Genomic DNA, 21,956 nt, shown 5'->3' with positions numbered 1-21,956 from the left:
TGACGTAACGTGAGTGGGGTGACCATGGCATCCACCAGGTCGTCGCCCCTTAACAGTGTCCCTGACTGTGTCCCTGACATGGCCCCTGACATGGTCCCTGACAGTGTCCCTGACATACGTCTTATCGCTCTGCAGCTGACACCAGAAATGACCTCAAGGATCGATGAACCTTGAAGATATATACAACACATTCAAACCATTCACGTTGAATTTTATTGGAACAACACCAACAACTTGTGAACCACAACAACAACAACAGATCACCACCAGTTCAAATGGTCGTGGGGATTACAAGTCGAACAACGTAGAAAGTCCATTTGTCCAGGATGAAAATGATTTTCATCGTTAAACATGGAAATGTCTGGATAGTCCTCGGGAGGCATCATCTCTGATGCAGTCATCTCGGATGAAGTCGTCTCTGGAGCCATCACGGATGTCATCATGCGATCCGTCGTCATCAGGCCTGAATGAGCAGACGTGTCGGCGGAAGTCTCCCCTGACACTGTTGTTGTTGTTGTCTGCTTTGCATCAGTCATGGGGACAGTCGACGGTGGCATCTCTGGTGACAGCATCGGTAGTAGATCATACAAGTCTTGTAGATCAGGAGGCAACTCATCGTGGGGTGTTAACTTGTCGGGGCTGACATCAACAGTTTGCTGATCATTGTTCCACAGCACATCAGACGTCATCTGTTTCTTGACACTCTGTGGGTCTGCTGTCTTGGTGGTGGTGGTGGGGGTGGTGGTAGGGGCTTCCTTCTTCTTCGTCTTCTTCGTGGTAGGGGTACCTTTGGGAGGGGTACCCTTGGGAAGGGTACCTTTGGGAGGGGTACTCTTGAGACAAGTACTCTTGGGAGAGACACTCTTGGGAGAGGGACCCTTGTGAGAGATACTCTTGGACACCTTCTTAGGGGATGTCTTGACGGAAACCTTCTCCTCCAACTTCTGTTTCTTTTGTTTTGGAGGAGCCGTGGCAGGGGTATCCATAGGATTAACCAGGGTCTTCTTGGTGGGTGTTTTCTTCTTCTTCTTCTTGCTGACCACCACCACCACCTCCTCCTCCTTCTGTGTCTTCCTCGTCATTGTGGCGGCAGGGGTTGTCCCTGGTGGTGGTATCACCACCCATTTAGGAGGGACGGCCTTGGGTGTCTTGACTTTTGTCTCTTTGGAGGATTCCGACTTACGAACGGTATAAGTGACACAGATGAGGTCCTCATGGATGATGAGTACGTCCTTCACATGATAACGTTCATCCTGGAGAAGAGCAAAGTACCTCGAAGGGGATTGGATGTATTCAGCCCTCATGATGTGGTCCATGTTGGAAGAAGGGAGCAGTGAACAATCTCTAGTACCTGTAACATGAAATGGAAAAAGAATAACATCAACGTTTCGACGGTTGCATTGTGCAAGCATGATGCCCTCGGGCCTACAAATGCTCTGTGCGGTCGCGTACTTTGTTGAGTTAAGTAAGTGAAAACCATACTTACTGTGCTGACGTGGAGATGCTGCCATGCTGACTGAACTGGTACGACTGAAGACGTCTCGATGGATCCCGAGTTTTTATAGCCCACATCAGCTGCACGTGCTATGACGTCACGCATTGACGTCACGCATGGCGTCACGAGCCTGTTGCTTCTGCACCGCCTCTTGCACCGCTTGTCTGATCTGTTCTAAGAAGTGTCTCTCTTCCAGATACGTGGCGATCACAAACAGCAACGTGAACAACATGATGATGAATGACAAGTCTCACACACAAACTCTTCTTTATATATACACACACATGCGATGACGTCATGACCTGGGATGACATCACTCGGTCGTCTCTGTCACTGTGACTGCTTCTGCATCGCTTCTCTGCCCAGTTCTAAGAAGTGACTCCGTGACTCCGTCCCTCCATAAGATCAGCCTTCTACGATCATCCCAAACATCCTGCAGAGTCAGTTGTCGTCTGTCACTGGGTGGAGCCTCTGTGGGAGTCTCTCTGGGAGTCTCTACTCCCAACACTCTCATGGCTTCTGTCTCGTCACATTCCTTCAACGCTTTGCAAAAGAAGGTGTAAGCTTGGGGTCCTCGCCGGGGTAGAACATCTAATAAAGCTCTGATCCGATTGTAAGAGGTTTGTGGTACCTCCATGATGTCAGCCTTCATGAAGAGGGTAAGGAGTTTAAACTCCACCAATTTGTCGACCACAGCTTCGATATCTTTGATGGCTACGACGAGACTGAGGCGATTGGTCCTGAGCTTATCACAGTGAACGGACTGCATCCTTTTGTGTTTTTTGGCTTGGGGGTGCCGAAACATACCGAAAACCAAGAGGTGAGTGTGTGTGTGCTCTCTCTCTGACGACTAAAGTCAGAATGAGGAGTTGCGTTGAGGAGGTCTTTATGACGCGTGACGTCAGGACACGTGACGTCAGGACACGTGACAACAGGGTTTGACCAATGAGGTGTTAGGAGGGTGTGCGACCATGGACTCCACCAGGTCTGTGCCTAACAAGATCATCATAAAAAAAAAAAAAAAAGGGTGACCATGGACTCCACCAGGTCTAACCCTGAAGACAAATGACACGACACATGAATATCCATACATCACATGATGTTTTTTTTTAATGACTCTTGATAAACATACAAACAAACAAACCATGTATACAGTATCATCAGTTTTCTTGTCCATGACATGATCAGCAACCACCACAACAGTCCCTTTGTTGAGTCCTCAGGCATAGTCACTCGCCCTTATAGCCATAAGGTAGTGTTTCGACGGGCATGCCTTCGGAATCGTAAATCACGCGTCGCTTGGTGTACACCATGCGGTACACTTTGCTGGTGTCCTTGGACAGCAAGGTGTTGTCCTGGCGGAGTCCTGTCCGTATGATCCGACGTGGATAGGGGACTGTGATGCTGACTCGATCCCTCTTACAGATGAGATTCTTCATGCTGACAAAGTGAACGTATTGACTTGCCCTGTGATTCAGAGTAAATCCTCGGACTTTGCTGACAGCTACTACACTGCCGTCGGGTTGAGGATGTCGTAGCTTGTAGGTGTAGCTCTTAGGTCCTGCCGATGCAAAGATCTGAATGCTATTGCCCCCTCCCAGCTCGTCGGTGAGTTCTCCCAAGGTGTCTCCCAGGGGAGGGTTGTACTGTAGGGGACGATGAATGTAAATGATACTGTCTGTATCAAAGTACAGGACGCGGCGATCCAAAGGTTTCAGGTAGGAGTAGAGCTTGAGACGGGCTTGGGCTGTGACCCAGGCTGCAATGACCACGTTGTGAGCAGGATGTGGATCATGAAATTCTGGGCGAGGTTCATACGTGACACAGAGGAGGTCTTCGTTGATAATGTTGACATCCTTTACTTGGCACCGTTCATCCCGAAGGAGGGCAAAGTACCTTTGTGGAGAACTGATGTACTCTGTCCTGTCGAACCCGATACGTTGACCAAACTTGCCCCAGTGGTTGTTTAGGCAGGCTTTCGCGAGGGCACGTAGTCCAGGGTTTTTGCGAATGTGAGCACGATCCAACGTGACTCCTTCTTTTTGCTGAATCTCCCTGATGTACTCCTCGGGGTCTGTACAACCTTCAGGGTATCCACAGGCCTCTTGTTTGATCTGGAAGAAATTGTTCACATACTTGGCAAAAAATCCTCCCTCTTGCGTGTCAGGGTCGTAGGTGGTAAGTCTGTCAAAATGCCAAGCCTCGTAGATGTCAAGGACTTGATAGCCGCACTCTTGAACGGCATACTGCAACTCCTTGCTGACGTAGGTGCCCACCCATGCTCGATCTTCGTCACCGTGGGGACAGGAGCCAACAAACTCTTCTTCAGCACAAGTGCGACACAGAGGAAACAGCAGCTTGCCATGGACGCGGTAAGGAAGCACGGGATGGTAGAGGTCCGTGGGTGGCAAGACCCGACACTGAATGAGTCCATGTAGGTCAAACAAGTCTGACACGGGAGGATGATCCTTGATCTCGGGATGTCCCAAGGGGTACGTGCCATACTTGCAGATGTAAGGGTAGAGAGAACACACGTCCACATATTTGATCTCTTCCTCCTCCGTCGCTTCATAGTAGAGTTTGGTGGCGTTGGTGCGTCCTCCAAAGAAAGCCTCTCTGGGATCCAATGGGTCAGGCAGGTAGGCATGAGGTCCTTGCAGGGTGGTCAGGAACGCTCTCAGATCCTCGTTGTCTTTCTGTTCTTTCAAGAAATCACATTCCCACTGGGTCACTACTTGGTCGATGTCAGGATGCTGTCGTAACACACCGAGCCGGTACATGGTGTGATGGAATCGTTCCCAAGGGGTTGTGCCCAGGGTGGCATGGGTTTCACATCGGCCTGTCTTGTAACATCGAGTACATCCATGCCAGAAACAACCCAGGTATTCGTACACGGTACGTGTGTTGGCATCGTAACCGTCCACCGTGTAGCGACTGCCATCACCACCATCAAAGCCAGCTTCCCCACCATTACGAGCATGTTGAATGTGGAGGCCAGGGTGTTGATGCATGATCCAGTTCAACCAGTGCAGACACTGAAGAGAGTAACGACGCTGTGGACGATAACCTTGAGGAGGTATGATGGCAATGGTACGTGGTTCCAAAAACAGCTTTCTGAAAGTGAGCATGCAAGCCATGGGGAGAGTCACTGCTTCGTAGAAAGGGTCCACGTCATTCTGCTGAATGAAGATGTGACGAAAGGCAGCACAACCTCGACGCAAAATATCCACATCACTCTGACAGTAGGCCAACAGTTCTTCGTCCAGATCAAAGGCGACCCCTTCAGCCACTCGTGCATCATACCAGGTCAGGTGGAGGCGGGAGGATAAGGACCTTGGTTATAGCCTTAGTTATGGTCGGTGTTGAAAAAGTGTGGAAAGTATCCTTTCTTGAGTTCCGTCAATCCAAACGCTTTTGGAAACTGTTTGAGAGCCATGGTGAGGAAATTGAGGGAATCCTTAAAGACGAGACGCCCCACAGTCATCTGCAAGATGTGATTCCCTCGTATCGTGACCTGCGGTGCTTTCACGAGATGGCGGTGGAAGTACTGTTGGAGTAAGTGTCCATCATACCCACGGTAATTGTGAGCCATGACCAACACTTCGTCATCGTCAATGGCAACGTTTTCTTCTTGTTCTTCGTCATCGCCTTCTTCTTGTTCCACATCAACTGGGGAGGATGGTTTGGTGCGTTTCGAGGGTGGACAGTTTGATGATGGTGCCTTCCGTTTCTTTACGGTTTTCTTTTCCGCCAGACTGAGCAACCAGTCGCCCATGTCCTTCAAGGTGGTCGCCCCTCGAAACACTTTGACACGGCTAGGTCCTTCTCCTTCTTTACACCAGGGACACTTTTCGCAAAGTTCGCTCGAGGCCTCGGAAATACATTTGCCACATCCCAGATGCACCACACACAAGTTGGGAACGTGCGTACCTTGATCTTGGGTGCATTCAAAATCGTAAAAGATAAACTCACGCTGTTGCCGTTCTTTCTCTTCATTCCTTTTCTCACCATCATCGTTGCATTTGGGTGGTTCGATGGGTGTCATGTAGCACTGATGGTTGGGTTTCAAAGGCTCTTTGCAGATTTTGCAATTACGATTCGTGCCACACTTGTGATTGGCCATCCCCTGGATGTGCCGAACGTTGACTTTGGCATAGCAGTGATGACAAGTGTGGATGGTGGAGCAGGTGCTGGGATGCTTGGGGGAAGCTGCTTGATGGCGCTGAAAACAGGTGGGGTTTCGAAACCATCCTCCACATTGAAGGCAGGAGAGTCCTTCGTTGACCACGTCACCACAGTACCCAGCATGTAGACACCACTGGCAGCAAAATGTTCGGGTGCAGCGATGATCTTGCGGGTGATCGTATCCTTGGTCACAGGTGTCGCAGTAGTAACTACAACCTGTAAAAGCGGCCATGGAGGTGATGACATCGTAGTGGTGATGGTGATGATACAAGTGCAGGATCTTGGTCGGTTGAGGCACCTCTTGTACAGGAGCCGATTCATGACATCCTGAGAGTAAATTTTGAGTTGATAATAAGGAGCCAAACGTTGACTGAACAAGTCCCACGTGGCATGCCCTGTACACGGTCCTTCGGGGATCTTCAGTTGTCGAAATAAGGCCTTGGCTGCTTTCAGTTGAGCGGGTCTACGATGGTCGCAGAGGTGCTTCCATTGCCGGGTCCATTCCTTCGTCACGGGATCCGGCTAGTGGACATGATGGCTGGCCACGACGAGGGCGCGAGCAAAACAGAGTGGATCGTTTTCATTCTTGATTTGGACAATGCATTGTTTCTTTTCCAGGAAAACGTTCAAGCCAGCAATGTGTTTGAGACGTCCGTGTCCCTCGCCAAGACGATCAGGATCATCTACGTGCAGTAAGAAAATGTCCATCGTGTCGTCGATGTTCAAGTCACGGTTACTCTGTTGCACGTTTTCCACTTTGGCCATGATGTGTTCCCCCTGGAGGTTCTCCATACGTCGAAACGTGATTCGAATGGGTGTATCCAAAGCAGGGTGTTCTAGGGTCAGTCCCACTCGATCCCCATCATGACCATTCACTTCGTTTCTGAGATCTTGCAAGACAGCATCAAATTGATCCCTGAGAACGATGGGTAAATCTTCAGGTTGTTGACGTTGCAGCCATGCTGGGTTAAACCTAAGCTTGTAGCGATGACTGTCAGTACGGAACTTTTTAGTGAATAGTTTGGACGCCGGCTCCAACTGGTAGGGCTCAGGATCCTCTTCAAGGTCTTCTGCTTCAAGTTCATCGCTGTTCGTGGTCGTTGACGGCATGATGAGAACTGACAAGACCCACGCGGAGCCGGCTTTATATAGACGGTTTATGACGTCACCCTATGACGTCATCGTAGGCTGAGCAGTGTGAGCCAGTGCTGGCAGTGTTGGTCTTTGTCGGTCAGTGTCAGTCAACCAGGAGTTCGTGGAGTGCACCAGGAGTTCGTGGAGTGCACTAGGAGTTCGTGGAGTGCACCAGGAGTTGGTGAAGTGATTTATATGTTTCCGAGGGGCAGACCCATGACGTCACACATCCCTATGGCGTCGCGTCACACGAGGCCAGTGATGCTGATTGGTGGTTCGCATCAGCGTGACGTCATCGACTCTATATATAAACTCGAGGTGTTCCAGCTTTTCCTCATCAGTTGTTGACTGAAGTTTGAAGCATGCAGACGTCTCCCGCCGTCGCCGCCTCCTCTGTGTCCTTTCGTTGCCGCCTGTGCGAAACAGATGACCACAGTTATCTGCACTGCCCCAAGGTGACCTGTACCGAGTGTGGTGTTCAAGGACATCGCCATTACATATGCCCAAAGAAGACCAACAACGGTAGCACCAACAAGCACGATAACGACACGTGTTACAACTGTGGTAAAAACGAAGGTCATCGCAGTTACGACTGTCCACATCCCTGCCGTCACTGTGGCCATGAAGAGCACAAGAGCATGAACTGTCCTAACAAGACCTCGAAACGTTCGGCTCCCACCAACCGGTCGAGTGAACCGCCGAAGAAAGTGAGTAAACAGGAAGACAATCGCCTACTGACTCGTCTCCACGACAAGATCACCCTCGTTCAAGAACGCATGGACACCATGTACACTCTCATCCAACGCATCTTGGAGTTTGTTGAACCCATGGACGATGACGTCTCCAGCGACAGCAGCAGTGGACCACAGTCATAAACCAACCCCCCCAAACAATATCAACGGCCCTTTTCAGGGCCACCCACATGCTCCCTAAAGACTGCTTGAAACACGATGCATCCCATCCCATCCCATCGCCGTCGTTCCACTCACTCTTCCCTCCTCCCCCTCTCTCCCCCTCTCTCCCCCTCTCCTTCCCTTCCCTTCCCTTCCCTTCCCTTCCCTCGTCCCGTCCCGTGCCGTCCGTCTGCCGCCGCCGCCATCTTGAAACACGCTTCCTTCTCGCGAGATCACGCGAGATCACGCGAAATCGCGCACAAACCACCGTTGCTTAGCAACACCCCCGTTGCTAACGACCACGTCACATCCCCGTACACACCAACTCATGACGTCATCCTAGAACAATCGCATGACGCCACACCCCCGTACACACCAACTCATGACGTCATCCGAGAACAATCGAATGACGTCACCATGCGGGTCACGTGATCGGAAGTGCCGCCATCTTGAAAACGACGCCAGAGAGACGTTGTACACTACTTTTGTCCTCAGGCAAATATATCCACTTTACACATTTTGAAAGGTTTTACAGTCTTTGATTAGGAACAAATAAAACCGGACTCAAAATTCAGCAGCTAATTTAATGAATATTTCATATATGTTTTTGATAATTTCCACATTCAGTTCCAACAGTAATGCATACGTCCATGGGATCGAACGATGATCAGTGCCATTTGAGTAAGAAGGCATCAAACATTCTGATTTGAGATTTGAGTACAATTGAATCAAAGGCATTACAGCTCTATAACCTTGAGCATAGAAGGTGACATTTGTAATAGGAACTGACAATTTGAGAGTAAAAGTAATTGCCACGTCACAAATACTGGAGTTGTTTGGTGTAGTTTCATTTTGGATAAAAAAAAAAATCATATTATAATTAGAATTTATTTCCCAACGCAACTGCCCAGGAATTTATCCATTTTTATCATTATTTCATCATGGCTGACATCTTTGAATATGTTCAAATATCACCTGAAACGTTAAGGTATTTCTTTAAAGTCTATTAGGTTCGTGTTCATACCAATTACAGCTTACTGTTACACCATATATATTTTTAGAAAAATAGATTATTCCTTTAAGAAAACTCAGAACGAGGGAAATTTTATCAAATTATATTTGAAGTTACTTTCAGAAAACTGCCTAATCCATGTATCTTCATGGGATAATTGGGCATTATAACAAACATTATCTTATATTGTATTTTTAAATAAAATGCACTACGGGTCTGCTTACTGTGGGAAAACATTGAAAAAAGTGATGCAGGCCTCATACATTTTCAATTTATATGGAACTCAGGAACACGACTGTGCAAACAATGAGTGGGTTTAGTTTTACACCGTACTCAGCACCTCCAGCTATATTCTGTAAATAATCGAGTCTGGAATTCACAACCAGGTGATCAACAACATGAGTATCGATATACACATTTGGGATACGATATCATAAGTGAGCTACGTCGGCGACCCCAACCACCCGATGCGGTTAGTTGCCTCGTATAACAGGCACGGGTTGCTAAAGATGTGCAAACCGGGATCTCTTTTGGTGTTGAAATTTAATGCTTGAGTTTTTATACAATATTTATCAGGTTAAAGTCCCACTGCAAGATAAAACGGCTGAGTCAGGAATATCAAGCGCTTAGCACATGTGTATCTATATGGCTAATCAAACCTGTCCTTCCAAAACAAGTATCCTAATATAATTTTGTGACTATCCTACTATATAGTGTGTGCTGGCATCATTCCCTCCACAGGCTCCGGCATGTTGACAGTATACTCTTTCAAAACCGACACGTGTAGAAACGAGGAGAAGACCCGTCCGAGTTGTTTTGGCATCTTGTATTCCCGTAGCTCCAGCCTGTCAGCCCAGTTCAGAAGTCAATATCTTCAGACGCTACTTATTGAATTTTTCATCCTGCATTCTGACAGGCTTAAGCTCACTTTCGAATGCGACATGAAACAATTAGGGCACAGCTTTATGCTGAGAACCGGTGCTTCGCATGACAAATGGATTTTTTACAAAAAACCATTGGTAGCAAGGATGAATTGCTGATGATGCTTATAAAAACTTCACGTCATGTAAGTGGTTCATGATCATAGTTGTTTGTTTTTTTAACGCCGCACTTTCAACATTCGATCAATACAGCAGCACGGGCACACGTAAGCATGTCACACTGCGCAAACTAGTCTCAAATCTCACCATTGCAGTAGATGGTCGGTCCAGATGTAGTTAAGGTGATATCAGCCCTTGTCAGAATGCTACGTCATATGCTTTCTCACACAGTCGTGCATTGGTACGACGGTTTTACTTGATATCATCAGTGCACAGTGAACATGTTTCATGTTTCTTGATGTCAGCTGTAATTCGTTCATGGTCTGTGTCACTGTGTGCGTGTGTGTGTGTGAGAGAGAGAGAGGGAGGGGGGGGGCAGAGAGAGAGAGAGACTGATTTGATTGATTTCTTTCGCCATTTCACTGAAGTGGTACATAAACCTGTAAAACTGACGAGAGGTTGATTATGATGAGGCAAGGTGTGATGTATCACAGATTTAGCTATGATTTGGCGTGAATCACAAAAATACCCACACTCTGTCCCTTGCGTTAGTTTTGTGTATTTATCAGCAAACTCTCCATTTTTTCACACGTGCAAAACGTTTTCCTAAATGCACCTTCTGAGACTTGTCTTCAGCAGCCTATGCTTGTCGTAAGAGGCGACTAACGGGATCCAGTTGTCAGGTTCGCTTCGCTGTCTCCGTTGACCTTTTTCGTTTTGAATTCATGATTACAGCACAGAATATGTATGTACAGGGTTGACATGAATCAAGTTCTAAAACATATTCATATTCACAGTTTCTTTGCAACTCTCATCAGTTAACCTCTGACTCACCAGTGAACCAAGAAATCTCAGATTATGTCATATGTGTACGGGTGCTCACACTGAAAGTGAATATCATTGTCTCTATAATATGTTCAGCCTTCGATCATCTACGTGCATCATATATTCCTGTGAACTTTTATTCCTATTCATCAGTAAGTACATTTAATCCTTTGAATTCCACTGCGCTGCGAAATTTTTAAGTATCTATTTTTTACGCGAATTTGCTGCGTACAGGCCGTTTGATGGCTGGATGAAGTAATCATACGTGTATGTGTATGTGTGTGTGTGTGTGTGAGAGAGAGAGAGAGAGAGAGAGAGAGAGAGTGAGTGAGAGAGAGATTGTGTAGATTTATGCTCATGCTGTTGATTACTGGATTGTTCGATCGCGACTGTTAAACTCTATTATATACAAACTTCCACCATGTAGCTAGAATAGTGCTGAATGTAGCGTAAAACAAACAAACAACACCTACGGAAATCGGAATATTGATTCAAATGCTCTGCAGCAGCTAAATGAACAGTAACGTCACTACGGTAAACAGAGGCTCATATATACCATCGCGAATAGGCGACGTTTCTTCATGTGCACAGATAAACAGTTGTCCTGATATGTCAATCGATCGCCCCATCTTACCAGTACGGTAAGATGCAATTGACGAACCAATTGGTTGGTGATGCCCGACTCAGCAGATGGAATCCTTAAATGGATAATTCCAGCAAGAGTCCCATGTGAGAGAGCATAATTGGCACCAGAACCTAATCCTAACTTGCCTTTGGAGTGTTTTTGTTCGACCCACGTCTCAGTATGCTAGAAAGATCAGATTGGATTAATCAGTTTTGCCGTTCACGTTAATCTGCAAAAGTAAACTAGTTATGTGGTTTAATTTAAATCTGAAACGAAGTACTACCAAACTGTCAGCAGATTTGATTGTGGGATGCAAGACAGAAGGCGCTTACTCGAAGAGCCCCTCCTATCAACGAAGCTCCATCCTTAACGAGCAGGTTTAACGGTGATGTAGCGTGGCATTCGCGTCCCAGCTTGCATTGACAGACAGGTGGGATGCAGTACCAGGCAGACAAGAGTTTACAACATTTAAAGTTGATTCAGCGTTCTGGCTGGTCTGGGCATTATGAAGAAGTGTTGACATAAAGTACAGTCGACAAACTCTGGCTACATTTTAGCAGTGTGGATTGGAATGTTGTGTCGGTAAATTGAATTTAGATCCGACTGAGGAAGCGACTCTGCACGGTTGGGGTTGTGACGTTGATTGACAGGATTGGTGGCAACGTCATCGGTCGTTGCCGTGTATATATCATCTCTAATCAACGCTTGTCACACAACCAGAAAGAATTAGTACCGTCACGCGCAACCGGCTCTGCGACAAATCGCTGATAAGAGCGCGAGTCTTTGGGAGTTGAGTCTGTGTGTCTCTGGCCAGGAGGCACTTAGAGGCTTGTCATGTGGAGGCTCTTAAAGAGTGAAGATGAGCTAAAGCGAAGACTTTAATACTTGGAGAATCTGTTTGCAAGACGGAACGTCGACATTGACGTCGAAACGTCAAAATGGAGGTGAGCACTATCGGTTTCGCCAACGACACTCAACTACCGGAGTCGCTGAGTCCGGGAATTCAAGTATTTTTGGTGTTGTTATATTCAGCCGTGTCAATTGTTTCCGTCATCGGTAACGGCATGGTGTGCTACATCGTCGTTACGACACGTCGTATGCGAACTGTGACTAACTTTTTCATCGCAAGTCTCGCCGTAAGTGACATCCTCATGGCAACGCTGTGTGTCCCGTTCACCTTTGTTACTAACATCCTTCTCGACTATTGGCCGTTTGGAATAGCGTTATGTCCCCTTGTTACATATCTCCAAGTGGTTGTGGTGTTCCTCAACGCATACATCCTTCTCGCCATCAGCCTAGAACGCTACATCGCCATCATGTTTCCCTTCAAACCCAGACTGCCTAAAAGAAAGTCGTTGTGGGTGATTGCCGTTTGCTGGGCATTGTCGTTGCTGACGCCGCTTCCTACAGCTATAACGTCAATGACGGTGAAGGACGACGTCGACAATGTGACGTTGTGCCAGGAAGTTTGGCCAGTGCCCAATCAAAAGTTTGCCTACAGTGTGGTCATCATGGTACTCCAGTATTTTATCCCCCTCGGCGTGCTGATTTTCACCTACGGTCGCATTGTTCACGTCGTCTGGCTAAAAGACGTACCCCCTGGAGAATGCGAGGACACTACGGATCCCAAGAAGAAGGTGAGTTATATCAGAATTCAAAACAGTCATTGTGCTCACGTTTAGGAAGTAAATAAATTGAGAACCTTGTAGCATTATGGGCATTTATAAGCCTTTATACTCAAATCTCAACTTCGCATGTGTCGAATTAAACTGCAAAGAACAATCGAGTATTTAAAGTAAGTCTTCAGTTAGAACAATTAGAACAGCCAGATCACCTGGTGTTAGTTTTTACGGGTTTGTAAGTGAGGAAATAGTAAGAAAAGCGTATAGGAATAAGGAGCTCATAAACAGGCCTCCACTATATCAACCACTGGGTTTCGTGATACAAGGTCGTTTACTCAATGGATCAATGGAATACTTGTGACATTGCTGACACTGTTAAATTTCATGTGTGTGCGAAACCATGAAAGAAGAAACACTTTAACATTTCCCTGATTCTTTGAACTCAATACAGCTTTGAATCAGTTCTACAATTCTTAAGAAACTGAACTGCGTAATCAGTGCGTGAGACAATATTCGTGTTGAATTATTGAACTAAACGTGTCACATGACGACAAAGATGTTTTATTATCCCACGGGCATATAACAGATACATGTAATGATGCCCTATTAGAATCAAATGTTAATTCAAACTCAGGGTTACGAGTTCGAGTCTATTCAATCTGTAGTGACTTAACTTCAAAGACTCCCACATATTATAGAAATCTACTTCTTCATATAACAATCTACTTAATTCAGTAAACGGTTCAATATAACATTTTCTGATCGATACAGGGGCATCTGCTGTACACAGCATGTATGAATGTTTCATGAAACTGACATGTCCCCACACGTGAGCTTCCGTAAGGAACTGCTTCCTCTCCTTGCCAAGATCACTCTTCCTCTTTCGATGCTCTCCAATGCTTAATCACTCATTGCAGTCGTAGATTGTTTAGCCTCACGGTTGAACGCTGAAGGAAATACCTATTTGTTATGTTGGATTATTGGCGATCGGTTTAGGTGACATTATTGATTGTAAGCAGGATATATTGTAAAATTATTAGGCTATTTACGGTCAGTAGCAGGATCCCTTGGCTGTTGGTACAAATCTATTGTTCTTTGACTTGTTAGCGACTACCTGTGTTGAAATTCAGGATTTCATATGGTTTGTAAATGTTAACAATCGTATTCCCTGATATCGTCACCAGTCTTTTTCTCCAAATTACACATACTGTAATGTTCATAAATTATCACCATTATCATCATCATCATCATCATCATCCTAACACTACTAACAATATGAATAATATTAATTCATTGTGACTAATACACCACACACTGCTCATCCTCACCTCCAACCAATATAGAAAACGCATAGTGTAAACGGTCATTGTGTGATACCCGAGTTACAGGTATGCCATTGTTGCCCGAGTTACAGGTATGCCATTGTTGCCCGAGTTACAGGTATGTCATTGTTGCCCGAGTTACAGGTATGTCATTGTTGCATCGACGTTTGAATCACATGTCTAGGACTTCTTGGTCTGTCGAATTGTGCTTAACGTCATTTAAGCACCGACATAACTTCCATCGATTTTGAATCCGTTTAGTGTCCAAGGTAACGTTGGCAGTAGGCGAGTGGGTGAGGTTACAGACAATTTAAGCGTTGAAAAGGCCTGAAGGTATCGACCTGTGAAGAACCGGGTTAGAATTCATTAACCCGTGTCTGTCGTAGGAGGCGACTAAAGGAATCGGCTGTTCAAGCTCGAGTAACTGGTTGACTCATTGATTGCGTAGATCGATGATCATGCTATTAATCACTGGATTGTCTGACCAGATTCGACTATTTACAGAGCGCTGACATATAGCTAGCATATTGCTGAGAGCGACGTGAAGCTGAACTCAGTCACTCACTGAGGATGTTTTTTATGAGTTGGTTAGACTGGCAATATTTCAATCATTTTGTCATCACTAATCGAGTACATATTCTGTTTTACTTACTTACTTTACATTATTAAAAAGTCAGTGGCTGAAAAGAAACTCTGCACACATTCATACACGTTACTAACACCATAATACCGTATGCAAGTCAGCTTGCGTAACTTCCGGCCCATTCTCGTTAAAATTCCCATGACACGTCCGAAGAGTTGTACGAGCTTTTCAGACACGCTGACGACTCTCTTGCGGCAAGCAAGCGTTCATTAAAGATGGCAACAGCGTCGGTTACCGGACAGGGTCCGCTGGTGATGTTGAGCTATGTGACTTTATAGTTCTGCTTACATCCGTGATGACACTTACAATGTGTTGGCTAGTACAGCAAAACAACCTAGTGAGTTCTTTCAGCCAATTTGTTGATGAAAATATTTTAAGAGCACGAAAGTAACTAAGCTTGTTTTGCAGTTATTCCCTTCGGTCATGTTGTATAAAGATGCGACTTCCAGGTTGTAACACTCAAGGAAGATTATGACACTATTCAGGCTCTCGGAAAGTACTCCCCAAGCATCATCGTAACACAGTCACATGCCCCAGAAAGAAAGTCCTCAGCAGAAACCTCAATACCAAATATCGCCCCGGGAAAATAAAGGGTCTGTGTGGGTTTATGGAGTCTTTCTGACCATGGAAAGGTCATAGAAAAATAGCATAAGAAAAACGAACCATAATGTAACTTCACTGAACTGTCTGATTGGTAAGTTAACAGATTTTGTGTAAGGGATTACACTTTTTCAAGAAAGGTCGAGTCCCATTCAGGTTTCAAACCCACGCTCTCGGAGTCCGGCATACTATATTTTACAAGAGTGAAGGAATTACAGTTCAGTGGCGAGTTATATACATCTAATGTGGATAAATAAATCTAAGATGTATATAAGTGTTATATGTATATAAGCTTCACAGCAGTTGATGAAGCAATATGATCATTAAAATGGGACCTAGAAGTCATGATAAAATCTTACCCAACCTGTATTCTATCTGAATATCATAAAACGTAATGGCGTAACGGATAAATCGCTACGGTAATGATGTTTAAGGGATATTGTGAATTTTAAATACTAGAAGTCTCCACTTCTCGCGCGATCATCCCGTGTTGTGAATGTTTGGGTTTTCTAAGCTTTTATCCTGCTGACGGTCTTGAGCGGACAGGTCACAGAAAAATATGACGAATGTGACTATACCGTCACGTGCTCTTATCCACTGATATTAGTCTCATGTCTACAAAAATCCGATTTTGTCCGTACACGCTTGTTCTGACCAGAGGGCCTATGGGCTTAGTCCAGGGATTAGGGAATAAGCTGTAAGTTATCTTTATGCCAGGTCCATCAGATGTGAAAAGGACTTCTTGCATGTGCAGAACACGTTCAGTTACCAGCTTATTCCTGCATTACAGAGCGGAGACATAGAAAAACAATCGGGAACCCCTCGAAGGAGACTAATGTCGAGAGGTTTACACTTTCAGAGACAATGCAATTTTTAGTCAATGTTGTTAAACTCTGGAGAATGCCTGTGGAGATTTCCGTTTCTCTGTAAGATCGATAAAATGCGATGTTCATTGTATTGTACTGAAATTTCGTGAAACTCTTCATCGCATCATTTCCTGTCAAGTATTTGATCGTTATTTGCTGTCAGTGTGTGGGGCAGCCAAATCCATACAATATAAGCATTCGGTAAATAATTGTTAACTGCAAAATGTCTTACTTCGCAGCAGTTCCGATTTCGGTGGATGTATATGTGCATCGTGTATTTCGCTGTTTGCAAACTCTGTGTACGATATTGAATCATTTGTTATCCATGGACATGTGTATCTCAAATCTGCATATTCTTGTGTTTTAAGTAAAGGGAGTAATGGTGCGGTTTTAATCGAGACAATGACACACATATTCTTCGCTGTCATTTAAACGGTATTCCTCGGGTAAACATGGGTAAGGGCCAACAGAGGTATCAAACTGATTTACACATTTCTGATTTCAGGCGTAATATACACATAGCTGGAAATACCTTTGTTTTATACTGAAACCGTGAACTAAGTCACATTTCCAGCTACTTAATATAATCACTTTGTCCAGCGTGAGGCACAAGCGTCATGCTTCTTACGCTTAATACACCTGTTTGTATGCGCTTGTCACGACACACGTAAGCTAAGAACAGTTCTTTTATTATTTAATACGTAGAACAGGATATCTTACGAAAAAACTGCATTACCGGAGAATAATCAGTCGCAAATATCTACCGAATAGATCACATAAAAGCAGTAATGTCACAAGCTGTTGCCATAAATAGTAGACAGGGCGTCATAAAAGATAGTAGTCGTTTTTCACACAAATGTTCTGTACAAGTGAAATTCCAAAGCAACAATCATAGTATGGGCTAGGATCGCGCATCAAGTTGACATGGCACACATCACAAGTGTTTAAAACGTATGGATGTCGACCATACATTTTCTTGAATGGCTGAACCCGATCTTTGACCGTGATACTTTAGTCAGGCAGTTCACCTGACAACAAAATATGTCCTTATATATACTTGATCCAAAGTGCCCGGCAACATAAAAGTAGATACCAGATCTAAGAGCTAATAGCATTGTGCACGACATAAATGACAAGTCACTATGAGCGTTAATTTAAAAACATATCAACGACAAAGAATAATCTGTCTCCAATATCTTCCAAAACATATTCTGTTTGGTGTAAATGCAACATGTTGATGGGAAATACATGAAAACGTAGTTACTACGGCACGTATTCACGGAAGGCTAAACATATCCTGCTCTTCCCGCAGGGCCTTTCAGTCTGGCCAGTAATAGTTATGACCGTCCATTAGTCGAACATTTCCGACCGATGTACCATTACACTGTGAAATCTCGTTTCTCCGGAAACCCTCTTTCCGGACAATTAGTGCATGTTACGTCCATTTATATTAGTCTATGTTTCGGCCATTTCAAATCCCGACAGTTTCTCTTCAAGATGGAGATTTACAGGATCTTACAGCGGCAAGGTTCCAATACTGAAAGCTGAAGCAACGTCTTTTTCTGTCCAGACATTTCAGTTGGCCGAACATCATCTGCAGCATTTTGCATCAAAGAAACTACAGGGTTCGAATCCCTGGCTGGTCTGATTATGCCTGTAAATGTGTCAACACCACGTGGATCTTAGTAAGTGCTAAAAATCTGATACCTACATCTTTTTCTCCAGATGAGAGTTATTTTAGTTTTACGCCGCACTCAACAATATACCATATATATTGCGGCGGATCCCTCTAAATGAAATCGGTACGGATTGAGATAACTGAACTATTAATCATAAAACAAACTCAAATATTTGTACACGATGTCTCCAGTTACGAGCAACACATGTCGTTGGTAACAGCACCGAATACAGGATTTTTTTTATTCTTTATACGAAAATTGACTAAATAAATATTGTTCAAACCAATCAAAATATAGAAATATACAATTATTGTAATTATACACGCAACAAAGAGTTTGAACTGCACAATAAATTGGCACATATTGGTCCAAAATATATATATATATATAATGCATGTGTGTGTATACACACACATATACACACACACACACACGTGTGTGTATGTGTGTGGTGTGTGCGTGCGTAATGTCTTTCTATACAGCGTCTGTAACATGTCCGTTTTAAGTGCCAGACAATTTTGATCAAGGGTTTGAATCCGATATATGTCAGGTATCTTGGTTTGTCCGTACCGTACCCACGCACATGGATTACATGGGTTGATAGAGGTAAGGTTTGCATTACTTCTGGGATATCAAGACACACGATGTCATGGAAACACTGTCCAGAAAAAAAATCATTCCAGTCGCTCACTGTATGCTGTCACGGAGTATCGAACGTAAATACAGTATTGTTGTTTGACGATCACAATCGGAAATTGTTAATATTGCTAGTGTCATACTAGTAATACGTTCATACATCGTTATTGTTACTATGGAACATATGAGTATGACAAGGATGATCACTTCACGAACCTATTTGCATCCTAAGATCTTAAACCTAAGAGGATTTGTGCCTGGACATAACATTTCCCCGCAATATCAACTGTCTTAAGTATCGGAGTAGCTGTCAGTAAACGAATCAGGCATTTCGAAATCATTTGAGCAAACTAATTACATGAGATTAAGAAAATAACAGCTGGTCACTTTTCTTCATCAGCTTATGTTGAAACTGAATCACATGTATGGCATATATGTGCCAAGCGTCCACAGAATCTGGACCCTTATTGTGGAAACGTTCGAAGTCCTGTGCATTTTTAACTTGAATCGAAGTCAGTGTGCTAAGAATGGGCTACGAATGTTTCGAGAATTACTGGACTGTTTACTGATATTAACAAACAAATACTTTCAATTATACTAACTCACTTTCAGCAAAACCTGGCCCCATGAACATGGTCGTCATATGCATTGATATACGCTTTGTCTGCAATGAACACTAAAACTACATATGCATATGTATGAGCGTTGCATATCTTCTAAGATTGCATTGTTTGGCTTTGTTAGCTCAATAATGTGTCACGCGAACTGGAAGGCTGTATCGCTAAACAACACTGATCATGTTGACAAGACAATCTTCATGTTATGACGACGTCCCGAAACGAAATATTTATAGCACGTACAAAACGTACGGGAAGTAATGAGTTATTCTTGAGGTGAATATTTTCAATAGCGTGGCGTACCACCAGCAAACTGTGTAATCACAATGAATTTGATATCATGCATAAACCGCATATTAGGCACGGGTCCAGTATGGTAATGGCAATCACTTATGTAACTGACCTAAAACAAAAATTCAATGCTGAAATGCACCTGGAAGATGGATGTCAAATTCTAGACTTGCCGACTTTGTGCCTATCCAAAGTGTAGTTTTAACTGTAGGAAATGCGGTCAGGGAAGCACTTGGACCTGGGTAAGGCAGATCTAGATTGTTTCATTATAATGCTCCATCGATCTTATCAATGGAAAATCCTGTGAAATAGATCCTTTAAGGTCCTACTTCCGGTACTAAACTGGTTCCGTGCTCCCTTTGCGCGCGTCAACTTATGCGAGACTGAGCCCAGGTGACTTTTGGCACTGGCGTTTAATCAAGGACCACTTCTGATTCTAAATTGCGCGAAATATGGCCATATTATACCTCACCAAATGTACAACCTTGATTGACTGTCACAGGTTTTGGAAGTCGTAACACATAGTTCCTTACTGTCAAACAACCACCAAAGGACCATTCGTAAAGGTATGAAACTTTGTTTGTCACCGGATGTATAAAGAAGGGTGACCCAATAGCAGAATGACCCTTTGTTCCGCCTGTACTGGGTATGACGCCCACCACAGGAGGCGAATATTGAGCTGAGCTCGCCAACACCACGGACGGTCTTGTTTAATAAAAACAAGGGAGAGAATAAGGGGCATGAAATGACAGTATTTTGCATTCAGTATTTTGCGGTGACAGAATTGGTCATCAACAAACCATGATTGTCGTCAGAGGCGACTAACAGTGTCGGTTGGTCAGGCTTCCTGACTTGGTTAACACATGCCATTGCGTCCAAAGTAGATCGATGCTCATGCTGTTGAACATTGAACCACTCGCTTACCCATAAACCAACGCATCTTCTCATGTTCCTCTCTTCCATACTGACTTAAAAGTTCGATCGTCAGTACACATTATCACCTGTTTGTAGTATATTGCGGCTCTGGAGTCTCATATCTACATTCTGGTAACATAAATGCTTTACATAATGTTTATGCCTAACTTTAACGTCACGCAGTTGCTGGGGGTGATAAATTCCGGACTTTGTAAAATTGGCATGCTTTTAAACTAGCGTTCAAGATAACACCCCAGTGTCATTTTTCATAAATAATCCAACGATTATTTCTTCAAAGAACAGCAAACGGTGCATTTGGCAATTCCGGTGTTTTACGTTCGTGCACTGTGAATGGGAGAAAGACACGGGGAGCATTCTTTCATGCAAATAGATTTCTCAAGACATTCAGAACATGCAAAAATGCATAATTGTTTCTGCATCAAATTTAGAAAACTTTGAGCAAATTTTGTGTTAGTTTGAAATTAAAACGGATGTTAAAAACAGAGAACATTTCAAATATTTCTTTATCACTGTGGGGGATATTTCCCGAGGCTGGGATTTCTTCATAATTCCCTCGAGTTCAACACGACTTCAATATTTACTAACTAGAATCATCATCTGATCTGTAAATTTACCCAAATTGAAAAGTATGAAAGAGGAAAAACGAATTTAATAAATTTCAAAATCAATACGCGGAAGGTTGAGTTTCACGAAACAGAATTACTTCGGCATTGATCGATCATACAGATTCCCTAATTTCCAAACTCATCGCAAGTTGTCAAAGACCCGCTGGGTAGTTCTTCCAACAGATGCATTACCACAGAGCGCTCTTAGTCTACATGATGATTCTACGGGATGCCAAAATGCACCAAGTGTTTTTTCCCAACATGGTTCCCCAAATTTTCAATAACTGTGATTGTTGATCTATTTTCTCAACAAAGAAAAGAACATCTTTCTGGGAAAGATAGCTTGAAATTGAACCTCCAACTTATTATGTACCTTAAATGACCATTGAACAGAACTGCTTCAAGTGGAACACTCTTCGATCAAATTGATTAATTGATTCGAAACAATAACTTTGAGAACATCCTGTCTTGTGCCCTGTTGGGATTCTTATGAAACGTAAGCCACCAATTCGTTTGGGGTGTCTGTTACAAAGTATGCAAGTGCGTCCCTACTTATCTCCCATGAAGATTCTGTGACAGGACCAGTTTTCCCAAATTCTCTCACGTTAGGATTTCACATAAACTATGCAACTGTACCGCTACTTGTCTGCCGTTAGGATTCTGGACCTGCATATGCAAATGTTTTCCCAAATTGTGTCCTTTTAGGATTCCACACAAACTATGCAGCTGTACCACTACTTGTCTGTCGTTTAAAGTATGGACCTGCATATGCAACTGTTTTCCCAAATTACCTTCCCTGAGGATTCCACATAAAGTATGCAGCTCTTCCGCTATTTGTGTGCCGATAGGAGGTGGCCCTGAATATGCAAATGTTTTCCCGAATTGTCTCTCGTTAGGATTCAACACAAAGTAAGCAGCTGTACCGCTTCT

The 21,956-nt window shown here is 44.1% G+C and overlaps 3 protein-coding genes across 3 annotated transcripts in view; 1 reads left to right on the top strand and 2 right to left on the bottom strand.

Annotated features, from left to right (window-relative positions):
- Positions 1 to 260: 260 nt before the first annotated feature.
- Positions 261 to 1,316, bottom strand: LOC137283857 (uncharacterized protein DDB_G0290587-like). Its single transcript, XM_067815537.1, has one exon. It carries the CDS (start codon positions 1,314 to 1,316, stop codon positions 261 to 263), a length of 1,056 nt encoding a protein of 351 aa, XP_067671638.1.
- Positions 1,317 to 2,724: 1,408 nt separating this feature from the next.
- On the bottom strand, positions 2,725 to 4,275 carry LOC137283856 (uncharacterized). Its single transcript, XM_067815536.1, has one exon. The coding sequence runs from the start codon at positions 4,273 to 4,275 to the stop codon at positions 2,725 to 2,727; it is 1,551 nt and encodes a 516-aa protein (XP_067671637.1).
- Positions 4,276 to 12,124: 7,849 nt separating this feature from the next.
- Positions 12,125 to 21,956, top strand: part of LOC137284071 (RYamide receptor-like) — a 28,529-nt gene continuing 18,697 nt past the window's right edge. Inside the window, exon 1 of the mRNA XM_067815741.1 lies at positions 12,125 to 12,846. Within this exon, the coding sequence (XP_067671842.1) occupies positions 12,148 to 12,846 (699 nt within the window). The 5' untranslated portion in view covers positions 12,125 to 12,147. The remainder of the gene's footprint in view (positions 12,847 to 21,956) is intronic.

This window comes from Haliotis asinina, chromosome 5 (assembly GCF_037392515.1).
Source record: "Haliotis asinina isolate JCU_RB_2024 chromosome 5, JCU_Hal_asi_v2, whole genome shotgun sequence".
Lineage (NCBI taxonomy): Eukaryota > Metazoa > Mollusca > Gastropoda > Lepetellida > Haliotidae > Haliotis > Haliotis asinina.
Note: the sequence above shows the minus strand (reverse complement) of the source record. Positions and strands in the feature narration are given on the sequence as shown.

Excerpts from the sequence above, each read along its gene's own strand:
- LOC137283856 (XM_067815536.1), bottom strand. The coding sequence starts at position 4,275 with ATGTACCGGCTCGGTGTGTTACGACAGCATCCTGACATCGACCAAGTA.
- LOC137283857 (XM_067815537.1), bottom strand. The coding sequence starts at position 1,316 with ATGGACCACATCATGAGGGCTGAATACATCCAATCCCCTTCGAGGTAC.